This window comes from Macrosteles quadrilineatus, unplaced genomic scaffold (assembly GCF_028750875.1).
Source record: "Macrosteles quadrilineatus isolate MER2022 unplaced genomic scaffold, UCM_ALF_1.0 Scaffold_2__2_contigs__length_208266976, whole genome shotgun sequence".
Taxonomy (NCBI): domain Eukaryota; kingdom Metazoa; phylum Arthropoda; class Insecta; order Hemiptera; family Cicadellidae; genus Macrosteles; species Macrosteles quadrilineatus.
This window is the reverse complement of record NW_026542595.1, coordinates 198,802,737-198,827,289: the sequence shown is the minus strand read 5'-3', so window position 1 is coordinate 198,827,289 and position 24,553 is coordinate 198,802,737. Positions and strand designations below refer to the sequence as shown.

General features: G+C 32.6%; 1 protein-coding gene across 2 annotated transcripts in view; it reads left to right on the top strand.

Annotated features, from left to right (window-relative positions):
* LOC128987787 (kinesin-like protein CG14535) overlaps positions 1-24,553 on the top strand; it is a 78,356-nt gene that overhangs the window by 39,358 nt on the left and 14,445 nt on the right. For both annotated transcript variants that reach the window (XM_054408813.1, XM_054408812.1), the window contains exons 2-6: positions 6,102-6,121; positions 15,330-15,507; positions 21,726-21,923; positions 22,185-22,278; positions 22,984-23,163. In XM_054408813.1, coding sequence (XP_054264788.1) covers positions 15,346-15,507; positions 21,726-21,923; positions 22,185-22,278; positions 22,984-23,163 — 634 coding nt within the window. In that variant the 5' untranslated portion in view covers positions 6,102-6,121; positions 15,330-15,345. The remainder of the gene's footprint in view (positions 1-6,101; positions 6,122-15,329; positions 15,508-21,725; positions 21,924-22,184; positions 22,279-22,983; positions 23,164-24,553) is intronic.

Below are 24,553 nucleotides of genomic sequence, written 5' to 3'. Positions count from 1 at the left end.
ATGTAACCTTCTCCTTGAGTTACAACAGTTGAGCTATAATATAAAAAGTAGACAAGTTTTAGTAACATGCACTACGAAGAGGTAAAGAGCAGCTCAATTTTGTACATTACAAACATTACAAGCAACATAAATGTTCTCAAATACAATCAGTACTGGTGCTTTGTATGTAAAAAACTTATGTAAAATCTCGTTATGTGGTTAACAATCAATATTTATTAAAGGTCACATTTCCTTAACACCTTTTGTTGTTCTTGTATTATACTTAATGCAGTATTTCATCTCTCAAATTTGATATGTATAAATTGAAACCCTTTGGAAGCTATGAAATCTCCTAAAATAGCGTTGAAATTATGAAAATAGAGTAGAAAAAAGTCCCAAAACATCAATTTACTGCGACCACCGTCCATTGGAATTAGAGTTATATGAATATGTTTCATGATTTGTATACTATAATGAAGTTCAGAAATGCATGGAAGAGATTATAATAAGATAAAACCATAGCTATAAAACTAGCCATTAAAAACTTACTTTTTAACTAACATAGATGAACATTCCAAATTTACTGGTTGGCACTGATGTTTTTTCTACATTATATCATGTTATATTTTCAACGTGATAATTTAACGCCGCTAATGAAATATAACCTTTAAACGTTTTTCGTTAATAAGAAAAAACACACTTTGCCTATCGCTGTTTAAAGTGTAATAAAAATAAGCCTATGAAATTCACTTCCGAGTATAAAGGAAAATGAACATTTTATGGTGCAAGCTGATTGGACGAACCTGTTGTCATGGAAACGCGAACATTCTGATTTTTATCTCCAAGCCTAATGATCAAAACAAGACTTGGCTTTCCAGACCGACCTATTTTGGTCCTTATTAAAAATTTACACATCCTTAATAATATATTCTATATTGCTAGCCCAACATTTTCCTTGTTTAAAGATTAAACACTTTCCTTCATAAATAATTTAAATATGAGTAAATTTAAAATTTTTCATTTCAAAACAACACAACTAATTTGAAAACTTATTTTAAAAGCTGTTCATATGAGTCTGTAAAAATTATTATGGCCATATATTTATAAAGGTTTAAAGTAATTTATGCGTGTTTTTCTTCTTTAAGGGTCGTAATATAAAATATTTATGAAATCATAGTAGGAAAATAAACTATAAATGTAAGATTTTGAACAAGTATTTTCTGTCTTTTGGCACTCCGAGGAATATTTCCATGTGTCTTGACTTGTGAACCAGTAAGTTAAGATAAAGTTTGAACAGTTCATGTGACGTATTCAGTAGTTAATAACTGTAATTTATTCCTAGCCGTATATTGTTGTTCATCAAATAAATATGGTTTTACGCCTTTTGGATTGATAGCTTGGTATTAATTGATATTTCCTAGAGCTAAAAAGTCTATTAATGGTGGAGGTTCGACTCCGGAAAATTATCCCCAAACTCTCATCTTAACCCAATTAACAGAGCATCATCAATTTGAATCCCACTTAGATCATTCAAATGGTCTGAAGTCAGTATTTTATTACTGAAATTTGAATTTATAAAAATCACTTTGATTGTTCTGCTGACCTGGTGGTAACACATACAGCTTAATTAAATCCAGAACTCAATAACTGAATGTGTTCACCTGTTTTTTTGTTATTAGTTGCCGGGTATAAATATGGAAAAATAATTTTGGGACTTTTTAGGGTACCTACTTTTCACGTTGATGTCATTTTTCACTATACCTTTAGAAAAAAATAGCGACACCTTTTAACGTGCGTATAATGAATTAATTCTCTGTTATGAATTAATTTACAACAAATTCTAGATACAAAAAAGAAGAATGAGGATTGTAAACAGTTGAAAGAGGATGTAAAAGATAATCATCTTTTTTCAGAACAATATATCATGAGGTCAGTAAGACAGAGATGTTATTAACTCACGTACCAAGTCCCTTGGAGGCGAGATATAAATTGTGAAAGCAAGCTGAAAGTAGTAAAAGTAATAAATGTTGTTGGACTGCTTGACTTTCAATTGCTCCTTATTTTCTTTGAATAAAATCATGTATGTGATTGTTTTGTCATAATTAACTCTTGTAACCGTTCTATAAGGGTTATTTGAGAACATGCAGTTTTTTATTGAGTATTTGTCTGTTTCTGCTGACAATAATTGTCTGACAAAAGTGCAACCTGATGGATATTCCAAATAAATGCCTTAATTTACCTTTTATATTACGGTTCCTATTTATTTCTCAACATGGTAAATTAATGTTTAACACTGCAGATAGCTGATGTTTAGCTTACCACACTTTTGACAAGTTTCAAAAACGCACGCTCCCCAATCCGACCACGCACAACAAACTTTGGTGATTTTATATCAAAGTTATTCCCGCTGAAACTTTCAACATTGTGATCAATAAGTCCTACCGCCTACTTCAATATTGGGACTACTTTATTGTTCTCACAAGCTCATGCATTTTTACTATTCAGTTATGAATGTTACGCTTATAATAATGATTAGCCGTATGTTATGAGGTAAATGTTTAGATGATACCTGTTTATTATTGTTATACTTCAAAAAATTCATAGTTGTCACAATCAATTGGCTATAAATGTTCTTAAGTTTTTTTTTTATATAACGTTAAGATTTATATCTTTAGCCTTGACATTTAAGAAGAACTAAGGTAAGAGGTATTGAAAATTGGTGTTTAGAAGGCTGGGATGGTTAATGTTTGCTATTTCCTAATTACATACTAAAATTGCATTTTTATTGTATAGGTCTATTAAAAAATATGGACCCAACTTTATGATTTTGTATCTCAAAACTGTAAATCGGTTGGTCATGACCTTTACACCATATTGGAGACCAAGTTTTATAACCATAGTTCCGGAAACGGCCGAAAATGTTATCCCAAAAATGTGCAGCCGTTTTGATTGACCACAAGTCTTTAGTAAGATGGCTACAATTCAACATGAGATTGTCTGTGAAAAATTGCAAAAACTGAGTCTCCTGTTAGTGGGGGGGGGGGCTTATCGCATCGAATTCGGTATTGAACCACCGACTAGAAAAAGCTCGTTGGTTTAGGTGATTTCAAGGAATTGGTAACATTAGAGGTGCTGTTTCGTGTGTGGGACAAATTCGGCTATCACTTACCGTACATGTTTTCCGTGCAGCACAGGAGGTACAAATTGAACATTTGCAATCAGTGTAACTACAACTTTGAAATTTTATCGTTCTAATAGTGTAGAACTAATTTATTTCTAATGTATACTTTTCGAGATACAAAGTCCAGAATCTGGGACCATATATTTTAATAGCTCTGTATATGCAATGTTTTATCATCGATGTTTACTTTGAAATTTTTTTTAGTTATCACTCGGAAATCTGATTATACATAAAACACAGTATAAATTAAAAATTGTAGTCCTGTAAAAAAAACTTTCAAAATGAATCATTATCGTTCCGAAATACGTGATGCATTTTTAAACGAAAAGAGACTTAGCATTTTCATTAAATATTCTAGTTTATTTAAGACGCGAAATGCTCTCGAGTATTTATTTAACTCCAGCCAGACCCAGTAGAAGGGTGGACCGCGTGCTTCTCTCATATTTCCTCGACATCACGTGTTTGCGGACTTTAAGGCTTTATGTCTGTCTTTTCCTTCTTCTTCTCCCTCTAAGTGGATCTCATAAGGTCAGCTTTCCCGGATTCCTTTCCTTAAAGTCAGAAAGTCGTTTGTTGTGTTATAAAATATAAATTATAGTTGTAGTGAGTTTGTAATAGCCTAGTAAAGTGGTATTAAGGGTATGGCCTTTTTTATACAATGCACTAAAGCATGCCATATTAATTGTTTTAAGAACCAGACAATTCATAACAAAGATGGGTTACCCTAAGTGTTATAGTTGTCAGTTTATAATATACATATTCATTTTGAAACAGCTATTGAATAGTTTGGAGTTGTACTATTCTAAAGAACATGTAAGAATTTTAATGTTCATCGTTATGATGTTGTGTGTTTAAGAACCTAATTGACAACAACAAAAATAGGAGTGTGCTAAAAGTTAATACTGCATATGTCTGCTTTGCCGTTTTATGTTTTACAAACTTTCTGGAATTGTATAATAAATGTTGATTTTGCCATCCAACACAACAATCTGGTTTTCGAGATTGTCTCTGATTTCGCTTTAAATGTCCGTATTTCCCAAACATCTTTCGGTTTTAGATATTATGGATTCAGAATACTTAGAAGAATGAGTGCACTTTTTTACAATAAATAAAATTTGATGAATAAGTAAAAGTTATCAAATTATGATATTGTGTTCGTAAAAATAATCACAATACTGATATAATATATGGCAATATAAATTTAGATGTTTTGTACTCTTGTGGACTTACAATATATTCTTGTAAAAATACCTAGACATGTTGCTATTATCTAATATGAAGTCGTGCACATGTTGTGAAAACCGTGAGGAATTTCAGTAAATTAACACTCCCCCCCCTAAAAGGCACTTTAATCGGCCTGGTTTTGCAAATCATGGCAACCCTACTGTAAGAACTGTATATGGTGGAAATATTGTTGTCTGTGTTTATCTAATGTCGTTACCTTATTTTATAAACCTTGCCAGTTTAAGCCATAAAACAACTTGTAACAGGTGACATTCCCTATCTAGCCCCGCCCTGATAACTACATCCAGGACTGATTTATTTCTCTTTGTGACAACCACGTGGATTTCTAAAGTTAACCTTACTTCACCTTTATATTAATTACTCGAAGAAAACTTTGTGAATAGAAATACTAATAGTTAATTGTTGTTTTCTGGTCATTAAAATAGTTAAAAAGCGGTTACTCTGAGTTGTTGGAAAAAACCTACTATTAATGGAAATGAGTTAAATGTCCGTAAATATCCCTCACTCCCTCTAACTTCTCAAAATAGTATAAAATCCTTTAACAACTACCTTAGCTTAAAATACTGTTACGAGCTATAAAATCGTTAACGTAAAGGTGCTTCACAATTTTATAGATATTCATGACAAATATTTAAATAACTTAAGTCAATTTGTTTTATTCCCTACCACCTCAAACGAAAATATGACTGTCCAAGCGAATATCAAATACTGTTTTCTCTTATGTTTAGATCCTCCCTATTGCTTTAGCTCACAAGTAATGATTTACTCTACTTTTAAATTTGTTTTAATTGTAGTAAATGGCATTTAAATGGGAATTTAAAAAAAAGTATGGCACCATATTTATAAAAATTTCAAATCATTTAATGGTATAAACTTTTGACTAAATTCAATAATGAAAACTTGAACGTGTATGTGTATTTTTGGAAAAGCATCTCGCCCCAGACTGAGACTCGTTGCTTGCCAGCTCCAAATCTTGCGTATCACCACTGATAACATCTTGCGCGAAATGTAATGCTTTTCCATCTGCCACTGGTGGCTTGTGGAGTATTTTCTTACTTCGTGTCGATTTTCTACCACATTCGCAATATGAAATAGTTTATATTCTGTTGCAGAGTGCTTAATTTAAATATAAAATGCAAGCCACCTTGCTTCCTTAATTTGTTAAAGGCTTACACGCTCATAAACTGTTGACATATTAGTATTTATTTATTTATTTTACGGCAAACACCATTTTTTCAATCGTTTTACATTGTGATAAATGCGACAAGATGCTTATTACATGCTGATAAATGTTGTACAGATACATCAGTGATACATGCAAAGATTAAAATGAAAAGATGAAAAACATGTTCAATGAAAATGACATGCAGTTGTGATAACAATTGAAGAGTGAAAGTTGAATTAACTAGGTAATCATAATAATTGAGTAACATGCTCAGCGAATAACAGACTATAACTATAGGTTACAATAACAAATAAAATGTGAATCTATTGTAAATCCTTATCATTTGTCACATATGTCTAGGATAATCGATTGTTTTGTTTAAGTTTATTTTTTCTGAAGGCCATTATCACGAAAAATAATAATATTCTTAAATTATGAATGTGCATTATGAAAAAGACGAGCTGCCTATAAGTATATGGTTAACATGTAAACATGCTATAAAAAAGTAATCATATTACATTTTTGTTTCAGATAAGAAGATTATGCTAAAGGTAAGTTAATGCTGTCACTTAATCATTTTTTACCACTAATTTGGTTGAATATTTCTACACATATGAATGAATCATCAGTATGACAGTACCATCAGTTTGCACCTAAATAAAATAAAAATATTTTACTGTGTCATCATATCCTAGAAAAAAAACTTTCTCCAAAATTATGTAGAGCAATAAAGATTTAAAAGTATATAAATCGGATACTTTTTGTTATTGATATATTTTAACGTTTAAGATTTTGTTTTTACAAGGTGCATCAAGACTCGTAAGGGTTGGACCATAGATAAAACATACTCCCTTGTGCTTAGCCTATGGTTGGATGTTGTACAATTAGTAGTTATTTGTTTCTTAATGCATAATTTAATTAGAAACCAATATAGTATGTCTGTTTAAATATGATACCTTACGTGCTTAGTACAAAGCCGTATTTACACACCTAAATGAAACATTTCAAAAATATCAAAAGCGTATAAATACAGGTTTATCATGAGAAACACGGTGTTTAAAGCCACTTTTTGGTAGACAGCAAATACAAGATAACGCAATGGGCCCGCCGTGGTCTGTATAAATGTGTGACGTAGGACACGCGGCGGCCATATTTTGAGCGGCGTCACATGTTTCAGGACTTTAGGACTTACTCTGGTCTCCATCCTTTCGCATTAATTTATGTCGTAAAGAGATTACTTTATGACTCTACCAGTGTAAAAACGTTTTACATCAAACATAAATGTTTGCCATTGGTGGTCAGGATCGCGATTTCCTAATATTTCCACGTTACTGCTTTATATGAAAGTAATTTTAACTAAAGTAATTGAGTATTTATAATCTTTGTTAGTGATTGATTAGGGATTTAAGATTTTTCATGTATTTTCAACAACGATGAGAATCGTGTTAAAATCTCATCGTTTTTATTAAAATAAAAAGGTCTCGTCGTATTATTTCAAAGTTCAACAAGCGTTGTATCTACCTATCAATGTACAAAATGAAGGTATCCGATTGAACTGTTCTGTTTGTAGTGCTAGCCTTTCAATCAAAAGGTTGCTGGATCGATCCTGGGAAAGGTCAGTAGCTTTTGGTACGAAACTAGACCACAGAAAACATACTACTATAACCCAGAATGCCAACCGCATGGTAAAAAGCGTTAAGTGTTTTGAGAGAGCTTTGCCTGTCAATCGTAGGCAGCGCCACCAGCGTTGCTATGCTGAGTGCATGGCAACGCTGGTTGCGCTGCCTACGATTGACAGGCAAAGCTCTCTCAAAACACTTAATGCTTTTTACCACGCGGTTGGCATTCTGGGTTATAGTAATATGTTTTCTGTGACTAGACCCAACTGTCATTGATCATAAAAATGATCCTGGCTAATGAAACATCTGATCTTCACACGTAACAAAGATACAAATCTCATCTCAATCATATTTGTGTTTAATTGCCCATCTGGGGGCGTCCTCGTCTCAATTAATAGTTGTAATAATATTAATTTTTATTATTCGAAATATTTTTTTAAAACTTTACGAAAAAGTAATGCATAGCTGCAATTAAAGCAACAATAAATGTCATTTCAATTTACGAAAACTACGCACCACCTTATCTTACTTTTAACACATTTTATCTATTAATTTTTTTTTTCATACAAAATCATGTTAGTTGGAAGCTTTATAAGAAAATCTTCAACAACTTGATACTATACAATAATTGTCCGATAGCAGACATTTTACATTTTACAGTATTTTTTTATGGTATGAATAAAGGATTAAGATTTACTTTTATCTATGCATTGCCTTTTTATACATTTCCATAAAATAAATCGTGCTGAAACAACAGCTGTTAAATATCTAACAAGGAAAATGACCAAAGTTACCTTGCAGAAATACACAAACCAGAGCTCGCTGAGTTCTTGTTGAACCTCAACTCCGTGTGTTCAGCAGCCGTAGTTCAACAACATTGTGTTACTGGTTTATTCTTGAATGTAATTCTTAACTAAACACGACGTTGCCTTGAAGTTACTAACGTTCAGTCTAATTATAAAGTTTAACATTCTTTTCGTTCTTAGAATATTTTGTTGGTTTTTAGATCCTTATTACATTACAAAATTTGTCACAGTTAAACATAAACCACTATGTTCATACATTCAAACTCTCTCATAATTTGATTTTTGGCGCTACTTGAATATTTAATTGCTTTTTGCCAGGATTCTGTAATAAGGAGAAGTGCTTCTTAGCTGAGAGATGTATTATTTATATGTTTTCATTTTATGGTTATACAAAAGGCTGCGGTGAAACTACGGACCATCGAATGATATCATACACAAAGATAAAAACATTGTTGATTGGCACGATTAGAACCCAGAGTTGTTAAATCAAAATCAAATTATACATTTAATGTGATAAGACAAAAGAAATCGAACTCACAAGCTGATATTTGTGAATTCAAACAAGCCCCAAGCCAAACAAAATGTATTACTGGTATGTTTACATGCAATGTAGCCATCCGAACAAAACAATATCCGATGTAGTCTTCATTGTGATGACAATGCGTCCTTTCAATACTCTCCCTTTTTCTATATCACTTACAGCCTTTGTTCTTTCCCATCCTGAGGGTGTATCGGGATTTGCCTTCCCTAAGCCGCATCATACGCCAAAACATTACGAAGATATTTTGATTTCTAGCTGAATTCCAAAAACTAAGAGGATTTCATATTCATTTTTCCGTGTTAAATATCCATTGTATTCTAAACTTGTCCTGTTGTACGAATAGGGTATATATTTTTCATACAGGGTATTATTTCACATGTATTACGGTAAATACATATAAAAGATGGTAGATGGAGTGTTGATCGATTTCGATTGGACACTACAAGACCCAATAGACGAATAATTACAAGAATCGGAATGGGGTCCCTATACTCGCGAGTCAACAGTTTAAGCGTAAATATATTATTACACACCAAACTACCACAGCTATTTAGCTGATTTGTTAGTTTATTTATGTATGGTGTACAAGTGTTAGTTGACGTACTTTTGTACTTTCAGGCAATTTAATAACACGTACGACGCTGATCAAGAAGTTATTTATATACAGGTTGTCTTGCAACCCTATGAACAAACTTTGTCATGTCATTCAACGTACCAAAAGATACCAACAGATGCAATTTAACATTATTGTGTCCTATCTCATTCTGTTTTCGGTCTACTGTCTGCATGTGATTTTTACATAAACATTCATAAATACCTAACTGCTTGAGCTACAGCATAGAACTTCTGTAAAAATTTTAATCTTATTGACCACTATTTATGTGCAAAATAGAATAACAACTCTTTAACCATTTAAAAATGGCGCCTTTTAAAAATACCGAATTCCACGAAAACCATTAACTTTACAAACTATTTGCAAGTCATGTAAAGTCTAGTAAATTTTATGCAGATTACAATGATATCTTATAAGATAGTTTGGACAACGAATAACTAAGGAATTATTTTCTTTCTTGCCATACCTTCAGTTTTCTCCATTAAACAATGTTAAAAAGTAGTTACATAAATGTATAATTGTTTAAATAGAGAAAACTGTAGGTATGGCAAGAAAAAAATAAATTCTCATTTATTCTTTGTCCAAACTATACTTATAAGACATCGTTGTAATCTGTATAAAATTTACTTAATTTTACATAGCTCACAAATCTTTTGCAAAACTAATGGTTTTCGTGGAATTTGGAATGAAATATTTTTGAAAGGCCCCATTTTTAAATGGTTTAAGAGTTGATATTCATATTTTGCACAAAAAAGCGGTCAATGAGATAAATATTTTTACAGAATGTCTACGCTGTAGCTCAATCAGTTAGGGATTTATGAATGTGTTTGTAAAAATCACATGAGATAGGACGCATGTTATAGTACATTTTTCGATTCTTTTGACATGCTGAATAACGTGACCAAGTTTGTTCATAAGGTTGCAAGACAACCTGAAGATAGATTACACAACAAAATAATAATAATATTTAAAAATAAACATTCATTATTGTTCATATACTTATTGTATCCCGTTTTCGTTCAAAGGTCATGTGCGCTTTCGGAGGAACGCGTAACATTTAATACACTTAAATCGCAACACAATATTACACAATAACTGGCTGAGATACAATAACCATCTGACGTTGCAGCCTCGTACCTCACCAATATTGTGTTCTGGGTAATATGAGCCAACTTCGCCCCGTTATTGGTGTTTATTTTGTGTGTTCTCTGCGCTCATTGGTTGAAAACTGGTGTACCAGCTTCTAGCTTAGGTGAACTTAGTGTCGGTAATTAGTTTATAAATGCTGAATAGCAACTTTAATTTAATCGAAGCAATTCTTTAGATTAGGTGAAGTTTTTTGGAGAGTTTTATTTTTTATTTAATAATAATATTGGTACTTATACTTTAGGTAATATTTGGATGAAACGTTGGATGTTAACATTTATTTCCAATTTAGGCAATAATTTTATAGGCTTCATTTGTTTTAAACTAAACACTCAAACATGAACTAAAATTTTACGATGGAAATTTATTTGAGAGGTTTTTATGAACATTTTAGGTTTAGTTAAAATTACACATAGAAGTTTTGTTATATATTTCCATACGGTGTTATAGGTTTGGTCGATAATGGTCACAGGTCAACATTAACAATTCAAATAATTTTAAATTTACAAACTCTAAGACAACTTTGTTTAGTATTTTAGTGGTTGAAGCAATAACCAGATAATCATATAATTTTAATTTCTTTGTCAGCAGCTATAAATCACAATCTTTGACAATGTTATGACTGCCCTAGTAAAGAAAAATGTTGGAATCGTATGGTGTTATTAATTGTACAATTAAATTCCATTTTGTAGCCCCTGAACTGCTTAGTATATACTAAACTAAAAGATACCTCGTCTTGTAGTTCAAGTAGTATAAAATAAATGTGTTTTACCATATTTGGCATTTTAGAGTGGTATACAGAAACGTTAGGATATTTTAGGACATTGTAATATCTGAATTGGACTCGTAAAGTCGTCTAATTTTACAATAAAACATAAAAATGTACACATTTTGACACGCACAAACAAAAACATTTACATGTAGGCCTACAACACTTACTGTAACCCGATCATGGCACTGTCAGAGACAGAACTGGCAGGAAAACTAAAAAAACATATGGCGAAACATAAAAATGTAGTGGATTAAAACACACTATTTCAACTGCAGGACGAGGTATGTTTTAGTTTAGTCTAATTGTATAATAAATTTTTTCTTACTTTGTAAGAAATTAAAACTAAATAATCATATTTTTTGTTACAACTAGTTATTTCATTAGCATTCCAGCTGTGACAATTAACGTTATATTGTAATTGAGTAATTATCTTAATTGTTCATTATTATCACTCTTGCTTAATTGCTAGTGAAATATCAGGTTTCCAGCTTCATTAGTTAAAACGGTATTAATTTATTTACAAGGCTTTATCCCTACAGTAACAATAACCAAAACATTAATTTTTAATAATATATATTTTTCAATATAATTTTAATTTTAATAGGTCTTTTTACATAGATATAGTTTAGTAAAGTGAATTAATCTAACTGAATAGATTTGATTGTAATTGCCAATTATTACTTTTTAACTTTTGTTTGTAGCTTCATTAACTTTTAAAAGAATATGTTTTGTTGTTGCGATGTTGTATTTTACTTTTTTAAATGAACTTACAAGTTCCCACCTGGACGACATTCTTACATTTACACCTAATTAAAATAAGAGTTGAAACCTAATAAAGATAAGTTTTTTTATAAAAATTAATTAAAAAAAACGCGAAGTTGATAAACTACTAGCCCAGATCACTATCATTTATACATTTCAAACCCATAATTGCCTTGTAAATTATATTTGGTGGCAACAGATTAAAGTAATTATTTAAATAACTATAAGTACTTAAAAAAAGTAGACGTGCGTTTAAATCCTGGATATAAAAAATTCTGCGTTGACAAAAAAAAAAGTATAATTAACATAAAATGATTAATTTCTTGTTTGAAACTGCCTGCTGACAAATGTAAACTAACTCTTAAGTCAGTTCCTTTTCGGCAGTTTCCAAACAAGATCATTTATCATAGCAAATTGGTTTAGAAAACATAAGTATAACGTTAAGAAAGGTATTTCAGCAACTTAACCTCAGTCATAGATAAAACATAGATATAAGGGACTATGTTTTATCTATGCCTCAGTTTTATGATTACGTTATGTTTATTTACTGTTGTGAAGCTTTATCGGTACTTCAGTATTAAACGGAGGCCACATTTTGTCAGCGCGCTGCGGCGGTTATGTTAGGTTGGGTTATCATAATAGAAAGTATCGTTCGATTCATAACGAAGCGAGGAAAGTCCTACACACATAATATTTACGATAACCCAACCTAACATAACCGCCGCAGCGCGCTGACAAAATGTGGCCTCCGTTTAATACTGAAGTACCGCTTTATCAAAACCATACGAAAAATATAAAGCACAATTTCGCATTTACTTGAGCTACACGTAATACTTGATCGGTACGGGGAATGATAATAAAATATATCTGGTAGAGACGGTGTACCACGTGCGTTGTGTATATCAACTTTACTGCTCCGTCCATATGGCTTTATACCTCCATATTCCTCCGCCATAAGTCGCCAGAACCCTTTCACCCTTCCTCCTTAAGTCGCCCGAATTTATGTAGACCACTAAAGAGGTTGCGTTTTTGTAGTAAATGATAGTTAAATAATGTTGTTCCAAGACGTGAACAGCTATTTATTTGTTGAAAAGTCGTAATATCCAACACACATAAATATGGTAAATTGTACTATATTTTAAATAGAAACTACGTTTATAAGGGTGCAAAGAAATATAAATAAATAACATTTGGCGAATCATTTCCTAGCTTACATTCCACAATTTTTATTAGTGTATTTGTGTCAATGACAAACCTTTTCGTATTTTCATAGTTTATCTCTACAATTCCATAGTAATTAAAATTACAATATGCATATCCAAAAATCTAAAGTTCCCGACCTTTTGATCAGCAACCCCGTATTTTCTGAAATATTTACTGGACTATATCACCTAGCCAGTTAATTAATTTAAATGTTAATATAAAAATGCAATGCAAAGTCCAATATAGAGAATGGCTTCCTCCCCAGATAGACAAGACCACCTCACCCTTTTTGTTTCCATTGCATTCTTAGGGTCAGTAGGTCACAATAAATAACTAGGAATAAAATCATTGGTGGGATTTGAACACAGCTTCTCATAATGAAAGCCAACCACATAAAACCCCTCATAAACCCCGTTTATGTGGGATCCAACCGCATAAGCAGGCATCACTACAGTATCATGTATTTTTCTCAATCTCCTTATATTACTCCTGGAATTTCAGTGTAATAAATTGTATAACGTATCTTAATTTTATAATTACATTATATTACTCCTGGAATTTCAGTGTAATAAATTGTATAATGTATCTTAATTTTATAATTCCACGGTTACAGCAAACATTTCCCTTTAAGGTGTATTGAAATTGTATCCAAAAACTTTCAAAACGGGTTCACATTTACTACAAGACTTATACTGATTACTTGGAAAACCACAAATTGTAAACTATATGTATTTTATGCAGAAAAGTGATCGTAATTTTACAACTAAAATAGTTTTAAACAAGTAATATTTTTTCTGAGCTAAGTTTTAGTAGCAAATACCTTAAAATGTACTTTTTTCGTTGAACATGTAAGGTGATATCAGTATTCTGATTATTATTTTTTTCTTTTTGCCTAAACTTGCATGAGCTTACAAATACTAAAGTATTCTAGGGGTTCAAGGGTTGAGATTGAGGAAAAAGTACAATTCTGTTAAGAAAGTAAAAGGTAAATGATAAGAAGTATCTGAAAGCGAGTTGTTGCCCTGACAACGGTAAGCTCGATGCTTATCACTGGCAGTAAACCTTTCTTCCGAAACGAAATGTAGACCTTATTTACATCGGTAAACTCTATCAGCCCAGACAATCTACACGTACTCAATTTAGCTTTGAATCTTGTAGCTTCATATAATTCTGATAACTTCGCGATTTCATATTTTAAGATATTCAAAACGAAACCAAGTTTGAAAACAAAATAAGTAAATACGGATGAACACGGTGTTTTTACCCTAATTGAAACCCTTATTTACTGTTTTATTTTCTACCAAACAAAGTTTTTATTATTTAAAAATATATATTATCGAATCCTTGAAACATAAATAGCCCAACGTTTCTACATCATAATTTCTTGAAGAGTGTATGAAATATTTGACCCTTAGTCTTTAGGAGACTTTTATTGTTGAAACTTGGATTTTTCTTATTCCAAGGCCCTTTTTTTGTAAATTGACCTTTTATGGTTAAGGGTTTTGTATGGAACATCAAATGCATCAAAGTGATCAAGATTCACTAAACAATTTGTACGTCCACCATTAGTTTATCACAGTGTGACACTTTTTCATTGATAAGCTTTTAATAAATAAAGCAATTAATTTATAAACACTACATACGTTTCTCCGATACGTGCCATCGTTTGCGTACTGTGCAATATGCTTCTATAAATACGTACGCAATGGCATTGCACATAACGATATAAAATTTGAACGAATCTTAGTTTTGACCAAGGACGAAACTAAAGCCGTAGTTGGGTAGCCAACCAGTTACCACGTTCACTTTGTATACGAAGGGGAGGATTAGTTTAGACAAATCAACTTGTTTATCATTTGAGACTGTACCCAGAGGTCCTCGAATATTGTGGTTGTAATATGTATTTCAGCTTAATAAAATTTGCATGTTTCATTCATCAACAAAGCTGTCATGTAATTCATTTAACGACCATTTTCGTCACTGACTTTGGTCGTTGTAATATGTGTTGCATTGAGAGCAATTGATAATTTCGAAAGCATAGGATCATTATTGGAATTGAATGAAGGTCCCACCTTTAGCCTTTATTACTGATGGTATCACGCAAACGAACACATAAAACTGATAAAACACATACCTCCTATAAGTTTATAAGACCTGGGCATTCGTTGTGGAATTGGGAAAATACATTTTCATCCAGCAAATCATTTTTGTGACTTTGTATAACCCAAGTTGTATTGTAAGTAAAATTTGTAAATTAGCCTACTTTAGTTATTTTATGTGTTTTTCCTTTTTTCTAGAGGATTTGAGCAGACGATGAGCCAATGCCACTCACACGGTCACCGACGACGCAGGCTGGAGGAGGAGCCACCAGGGGCGCCCGGTGGCTTCTGTGGGGCGCTGGTGAGGGCGCCACCCCCCATACCTCCAGCACTGCTCAGGAGAATAGGGGGCAAGGATATCACTGGAGTTGGCAAGGTAGATTTGGATAGTCAGTAAGTTTAATACGTAGGAAACCTAGCAAGGTGTACAATAGTACAATGGAATTAAGTCCAAACCTAAACATCCAATCATACCAATAACATTCTGAATTGAAGATTTGAAGATATACAGGGTGTCCTCAAAGGGATTGATACTTTTTAATTTATACACCAGACGTATCAGACAAGGCCCATACCTCAAAGTCTACGGATGTATTAACAACATAATTATGTACAAATAATACTCCAAAGTCTCATTTGAAGGACACCAGTTTGAAAAAGATGGTAATGAATAAAACGAACTTGATTTATGACTTACCACTACTCTATCTCTGTATTACTTTATTTTGTTTCAAATCAAATCAAATCAAATCAAAAATCACTTTATTCAGGTTTATAAATACAGGAATACATTATTAGGGTAAGAATAGTATTCCCCGAATGGACTGCAAGTCCGTGCTCGAGGGAAGAGCTCTTACCAGCAGGAAATATGTTTTGGTTATTGTCCATTGGTCAATAAGAATTGTTTATTGGCACACTGTTTATAAATAATGTGTACATCTATACTTAAATACGTATCAGGAGCTCTTAATAAATAAATATATATATATATATATATATTGTATACTAGAATTCTTGGTTTACTTAAGTAAAGTTGTAAAAAATCCATAATTTATTTGTAGTGGTTTTGCGAATGAAAATACTTGAATGAAAAATGTTGATTATGTTGATGTTCCATTTCATTCTGATTGCTCAAAATCAAGCAATTCTGATTGATCGAGGGCGTTTTTTACATGTGCTTTTTTCAGAGCTAACAGAGCTTGTGGATTTTTCAATGTGTCTGGTATTTTAATTGTAAAATAACAGCCTCTTCGTGTCACCCTTTACATTTTCTTTTATTTCTATATACTTTTTGACGGATGGGGAAAATATAATATCATATACTTTACAATCTCATTGGCTTGTTCGCTCAGTTTAACATGATCTGGAAGAAGCCGGCATATTAAGCCACTCACTGTCGATGTTTTGATTTAGCTATGTCACTTTTGTATAAAACTGCTTACAAAAATACAACATGTGAATACCTAATATCTATAAATTAACAGTGTATCCATATTCTAAACTGATACTTACGCTATTTGTTAGTTGACTTGCACCTTACACGAAATCCCCTAAAACCCTCAACGGGCTGCGATTGTGACAAAACTTGGTTAAAATACAGTTAATTGTTGTTTGAATATTTTAGGGTTATATTTTGACACCTGAACTGAAATCAAGCAAAACTATTTATTTGTTATAACTTCGGTTTACTGAGACAACTTTCTGGCTATGTTATTTTGAGTATTGTCTCTGAGCTAATGGAGATATGCCAAGAAAGCTGAGATCTTCAAGACTCTTTGGTATGATAGTGTTAATTAATCATACACAAGGGGGAAGAGCTTGACCTTTTAAAGGTAAATTTGCCCAAACCACGTGACTAGGTGTTAATTAAATGCCAAGTGCTTCAAGAAGGTCTCCACTGTCTCAGGACCCTTCTTCACTTGGGGGAGAAAGGTCATCCAAAGATCACTTAGGGGAGGCTCTAAGCGTCTCTGACGTAATTAAAGACTTTAGGCTAAATTTATGAGTTTCACTAACCACGGTAGCTTAATCTAAGTGATCTTCTGAACCAAAGAGTCTGCTTAAATCACTGAGTGAGTTACATTATAAAAGACCCACCCACGCAAGTAGACTTATCATCCCTTTGTAACATTTGAAGCTCGTTTTACGTGTTTAGTTAGTGACACTTGGCGCTAGTGTCGACGAAATTTAGTTCATATTATTTAGGGTTAATTTCATTATTTGCTCTTTACTGTTTGGTTATTAACTAGGAGACGAGTTATTGTTTATGAGTACATCATTTTTCTTTTTTTGTAAATGAGGTTTTAAATTATGGCAATTTCCTTTTTTAATCTAAGTTTTTTTATTTTGGGGTGAGTAAGAATCATTCTAACTTATTATTGTTATTTACTTCTTTAATCTATTACATTAGGTTGTAGCCTAATACACTTTCGATTAGCGGCATACGTGTTAGTACTTTTATACGAATAACAATTTTTAAATTAACAATCAAATAAGTTTCATGATGATTTGAGATATAGAGTCTGACCCCGTCTTTAGGCGAGAAACTGCCATTAATACAGAATAATTACAGACACACCGCTATAACCTAGAAATTACTTAAACACCTTACATAGAACTTTACAGTAGTCTTAACAAAATGTCCATGTTGATTGTTTGAATCTAGTTTTTAACCTAAAAGTTAAATATTCATTGTAAAAAGAAAACTTGAGGACAAAACAATATTCTTAAAATTTAATCATAAATATGAAGTTTTCCTATTTGTTTCTATTGTTTATAAATAATCATGTGCACGCACAAGGTAAAAATCCACTGTAAATTTGTATGGTAAAATAAATTGGATTTAAATCAGAAAAACACGCTTACAGTTCATATTGTACATTAACATTCACACTGAGTCTCATTCAAGAGTGGAATTTGAGTTTGTTAGCCCCCGCCTCCCACAATCCAAACGACCCCCAAGTGTCCTATGATGAAGTGCATGTTGTTTGGGGCTTGTTTATAAAATGCCCTCTAATTTTCCCTTTTTTCAGACCCCTTGAATTACGTTTATTATCTTATACGGACTAATAATTTCAGTCTACAACTGTATTAAACCATGTGCCTATATTTAATGGCTGTAACGTGAACAGTTTTTTTTGTAGTTGCTACATTATTATTCAAAAGTATTTTACATAATTGCTCTAATAGTGTTTTTGTTATTCATTAATCATTACACTTTTGTATGTGAAATTTACGTATATTTCTGTCAAAAAATCCTTATGAAAATTTGTTATGAACAACAGAAACATGTTATCATCTTCAGCAATATCTTTCTTGTATTTTGTGATTGTCTTGTTATTTTTGTCTAAAGTTAATAAACAACGCAAGAAAAGGGAAGAAAGAAAAACACGAATATCGATTTTATATTTTACAATGCAGAACAATGGTATAAAATATTATTACAAACTGGGAACTTATTGATAAGTAGGGACAATTTAAAAATATTATTTTATTGGATATTTTGATCTAGGGTGTTTTCTCTTACATTTGACTGAAATACAATTGTAAGTATCTATTATTATATTCTAATCTTCAAAGTATATTTGAATGCTAGGTTTGTTGTTTTTTGTGTATTTTTATTCCACTTTTGGAGATAGCTGCAAAACAGTAAAGTATCATGCTCTCTCGTCCAGTATTTAATAAGGACCTATAATTAATTTACTATGTTTTTTTATTCCTCTCTTTTGTGTATTCCTTTCTTGTCGTTTCATGCCGTTTCTGTTGAGAGTGTTTGTGTGATTTTCTTTCAAAGTTTGTCACAGAGATGCTCAAATGTACAAAGGATTGCAGCTAGAAAGATAGGTTCTTTAGTACATTCAGATTTTGTTCTTTTCCATTTTAATCATACCACGTATCAGTTAATATTTACGTATCGTAAATATTTGTCCATATAAGCTTGCTAGTTTTCTCTTTAATGGGTATCGTGGTTACAATATCAAGTTGAATTGTTTGTTTCAAATGCTGTACAGGCGATGCCAAGGCACCTAGCTAATCAAACTAGTTCGAATCACTCTGTCCCACTTCTTTTAAACTTGAAGAAGCCACATACTTCAACTTCAAGCCTTGTGAACTGTTTTTTTATCTCTTTTCAAGCCAGTTAGTTCCAGGATTTAGTGAATCTTGTAATACTCTATTTTAATTTTTGCATGTTTCAACCATAGTTTATATTGGTGTAATCAATAATTTATGAAATTACAAAGTAAATTTTCCTTTTTTAACTCCAATGTCTCTTAATTACTCATCTAAAAACTTAAATGATTTAGTTGCAAAACTTGTTTACCCCTTAATTAACTAAAGTGTTAAATACGGTAATATAGTATTCTTTATGCATTTTTTTTAATGTTTTAGGTGTAGTTGTCAATAGATAAACAAAGTTATATGATTCAAGATTCTAGACTCAAGATTCAAGATTCAAGATTTATTTCGGCCATTTTTTACAATAGGCTTTGTCTATGTATAGTAAGGGTATAAGTTTGTAAATTAAGAAGTAACCGTAACTTAAATAAAATAAGGATAATACAAAAAAGTATTATTTTGTATACTTACAATCCAACAACAAATTTTCCATTTCCATAAAGTAAAAAATCATACAAATGGAACTCATTCAATCACCTCCAACTTTCAGCCATAAACAATCTCCAAGTTTTATCCATCAACTTAGGGCAATTAAGCAGATAACAGCGTCGTTCCAAGAAAGCGACAAAGTCCTGGCTTCTGATTGGACGATGTACACTAGGCCTGGGGCGAGTCACAGACGGGCTATCACTTACAAGGATTACTGTGCCAATTAACGTCTGATAGCCGGGGGGGATGTGGAGGGGGAGGGGGTTTACTGTGCCGATAAACTGCGTAACAATTCAGGGGATAAGGGGGGAAACATTAAACTTCCCTTTGTGACGGGCTGACGATCCATCCATGAGGCAAATCAAGGATTTACGTCGTGTTTGGCTGCCGGCTGTAATGACAGCTTAGCTAGAGCTAGGATGAAAGATAAAATATTAAATAGTAATTAGAGCGAGGGGTTATAGGAGTTTGGGGTGGTAATTTTGTGAAATTTCATGTAGATGAGTTTTATTTAAACTGTTATTTAAATTTAATTTACAACAAGGTTATTAAAATTTTTATTACAACCGACTCTTTATGTATTCGTTATGGAATTACCTACTATTTCCTAAATATTTTACAATAAAGTAATACCGTATTTATTGCGTTTCCATTTTGTTGTTTGAAAGTTTATAACGGACTTTTTCAATCACAGTGGTAAAATGCAATATTCAACGTTTCGGGATTTGAATTCTGATGCCGTCTTCAGGTGAAAAAAAACTGACACGTCGCAACTAATACACAAAACCCAACCTCAGTTGGAATAGCTACAAAAATTAGCAATCAAGTATATGCACTTTATGTTAGTCAAGTATTGATACAAAATGCAAAATATAACCAATCACAAAACACAAAAAATCCATACGTAGGAAAAGAAAAGTAAGGGAAACAGCTCACAACAATGGAAAACTAATCGCACAGCTTGCAATAGTGCTGCCAATGAGACTAAAATTTTCTATTAGCTCTTCTTGTAGCTATTCCATTTTAATTTGGGGTTTGTGTAAATGTTAGTAGTGATGTATCAGTTAATTTTGTTCACCGTAGGACGGGGTTCGATTTCAGATCACGAAAAGTTGTATATTTTAATTTACCACTGTGCTAGATAATGTCCAACCTTTAAACCACATCAATTTACTCGTATAATCACCAACAATGAACTTCAAACAAATCTTCTTCTTTGTTTCCTAAACCTTTTTACTAAATGATTAACGCATATAAAGTTTCCCTATACCTAGAAAAAAGACAGGTAACAAATATCCTCGTACAATGAGGGATATTCAAATTCAAAATTCAAAATTCAAATATATTTATTTGTGATAGTGCAAAATCTTGGCCTCGCCAAGTTTGCAAAACTTGTCGGCGAGGTCCAATTGATTCACAAAAATTTAACAAACAAAATTTTCATTTTTTTAATTTTTTCTTTTTAACAAATGTAAATATTTCTAGCGCTACTAATTCCATGGCGGTTTGTGGCAGGCACCTATCTAAGTTATACATAATAATGGCAGCAGAAATGTAAAATTCTAAATATGGCTTGAAAAATTGCTGATTTATAATCAATGCTTCATTCCGAAGTCTTTGTTCTCCTGGCTCATAGACCAGGGGTTTCTAAATATTGAAGAGGCAGTGTCTAACTGGAGAAAAAAAGTATATTCGTTTGTCGTTTATTTCCTGAACGTTTGATGAATTGAGACATAACCTCTCACTAAGAAAAGTTATGCCCATGCAGGCATTTATTTACACAAAGCGGAGAAACAATAAAAAAACTAATTCAATATACATTCTTCAAAGAAGCTAGCTCTTGACACTATAAGAGATTCACCGGTTACTTGGTTGTTTTGTAATACCATTAGTTCACAAATAAAAAGAGGATTTCTTCACTAAGGTCAAGCCGTAAAAAATCAGAGTCGCAATCAAGTATGGTGATCGACATTACAACTCCTATTCCAGGTGAAGGTGATGCTGAAGGTGGCTGGCAGTTCAGAAGACACGGCAAGTTTCAAGGTAGATCGCCGCCACAAGCAGGTGACCTTGACAGACCCCGCCCCCGCTGCCAGCCACACCCCCGAGGCTCAGGACCGGAGGGTGGCAGTCGCCGCCCCCAAGATGTTCGCATTCGACGCTATCTTCACCGAAGATGACAATCAGGTGTGATGTGAAATTGGACCTTCTTGCAATCTGTTGTAGCCATATTGATCTAGCCACCCAAAACGTCCCATGTCAATAAGTCTCATCCCATGTTCCCGACCTGCCAAAAAGGCTTTTGATATCTCATATTTGTTCTTCCTTTTCTTACTACAGAATAAACTGTAATAATAGATTTTTTTTTATTAAGATGCTTACAAAATCGTGTCTATACCCATGTAATGGTTATTGAGTTAAGTATCATTTGTTTCATTTGCTTCAAAGATGGACGTCACCTCCACAGCGCTTGTTGACATTTTGCACGCCGTCATCAATGGAAGTGACGGTTGTCTCCTCTGCTTTGGACACTCTAAGCTAGGTAGGTCTAAAAGTCTGTTGAAAGGATCAATTTATGATTCCCTGTAAGGAACACCTTTCGGGAATCTTCTGGAATCTCCAACTTGTTAAATCAGCACTCTTAACTAATGTGGACTGGGAGGAAGTCAAGTTTCCAAACAAATAGTTAGGAAATACTAACAAGTCTTGTTAAAAAGGTCAATGAAGACCAAATGTATGCCTTTTATTCAATAAACAAGCAGAAATTGTGTTTGGATCGTCTTAATGCATTTCACTATAACCTTTTTTCGGGCAGTTATAATTGAGGCTGTAGCTGCTAAACGGGCCTACCTGAAAAACCTTTATTGATAAAACAACCAAATATGTGTATTTTTTTCATGGTATGTATACAAATTATCTAAATATTCAGTTAAAGGTAGCATCTTGAGCCGATAGGTACATATTATAACTGCGAATTGTACCGTAACGAAACTTACGTTAAGTATCATAACATACATAACGATGACGTATGTTAAGGGTATTTAACAAAAAGGTGTATTTATAGGACAAAGGATATTTTGGAATTATTTTAATATGGCATATGGAGTAGTCTATATGTGTGTAGTATTGAAAATAAGAAAACCCTCTTTGATTAACTTACTTTGACTTATAATTGACTTACTTACTTAATTTTAGTCACTTGCTATTAAATTTGCGACTTTATAACTTTTTGTCCACTTTTTTTAAGGCAAAAGTCAGACGATGATAGGATCGCCAGACGCTCTTGGAGTCATCCCTTGTGCCATATCCTGGTTGTTCCGCGGAATCAATGAGCAGAAGCTGAAGACCGGAGCAAGGTTCTCGGTCAGGGTGTCGGCTGTGGAGGTGTCTACTGGCATGAAGGACCTGCTCATAGGACACGCTGACGGTTAGTGTCTACTTGAGTACTTATGTATGATCCCCAGTGAGTAGAAGGTGTTTAAACATAAAAAGTATTTCTCCCCTGAGAGATGTACCTGCTTATAGCTTAAAGGCTTGCATCGCTCATCTGTGTCACAGTATAAATTCATACCAAACACCAATGGTGTACTGGATGGTTCGAATCCTAGCCCCCAGGTCAGTAGCTAAGCTACGGGCTCTAACCACTAGATGTAAAATATCGCCGAACTATTTCAAAGGTTATCCATATCGTACAAAAATTAGTCATTAAAAAAATACAAAATACCCCCGCCGCAGCAAACCTGCAGACTAAGCGAATTTCCATTTCCCTGAATGGATTTACACTAAAATGTCTCCTTAAAATTATCACATTTATTCCCTATTTAAATAGAATCAGTTTAAAACATACTTAGGTTTGCTGCAACAGGGAGGGTAAAAGTGTTTTTTATGTAAAATGTTAATAGTTAGTAAGAAATAAAAACATTTTCCAAATTTGGGCAAAATATGTTTATAAACAAGCAAACTACAACAGTTTACTTATTCTCCATAAGAATAACATGGGAATTTTAAATTTACAATTTTTTGGAATTTTCTCCGTAACCATTAGGCGCATTATAACGCTTCAATATACTAAATTATTTGTTTTTTTAAGCTCTACAAAATAGTTTCAAAAGAAATTGCAAAATTTTATGTTTTTTGGGTCAAAAATGGGAAAAACCCATTTTTTCCCCATAAAAGCCCCCATAAACCCCCGTTCCCATGGTCCGATCATGCTGGTTCGCGAACTCGTTCGAATAAACGTAGGTTTACACGTTTGTACCAAATTTCATCAAAATCGGATCATTTTTGCTCGAGTTATCGCGCTAACGGACACATATATATATATATATAAACATAACTATATATATATATATATATATATATATATATATATATATATATATATATATATATGAATTTGAACGGATGGTGTTTTTGACCTCTAGGGACCTCAAAACGAAAAAAAAATCGGTCCCGGGTCCAGGTCTTACCGTGAGTACTACGGTAATAGCTTATTCCCTATATGGGAAATTCGCTAAAAATACAAAAAATATTTAAAAAATACAAAAGTACAAAAATTAGTACAAAAATTTTAAAACGACGGATGCGGGGAACGCCACTATATAGACTGAATTATCTTAGAGTAAATATTTTAGTATGAAAAACTCAGCATCATACTGCTGTATTTTGAGGTTTTACAATACACCTACAGCTTACAATAAATATTCTCAATCATATATATTTGTACCAGAAGCAAAGAGTCTAGTAAATTTGAATATATTTAATACTAAGGGGTTTCATGGTTACACAAATAAAGTTTTACAGTAATACAATACCAC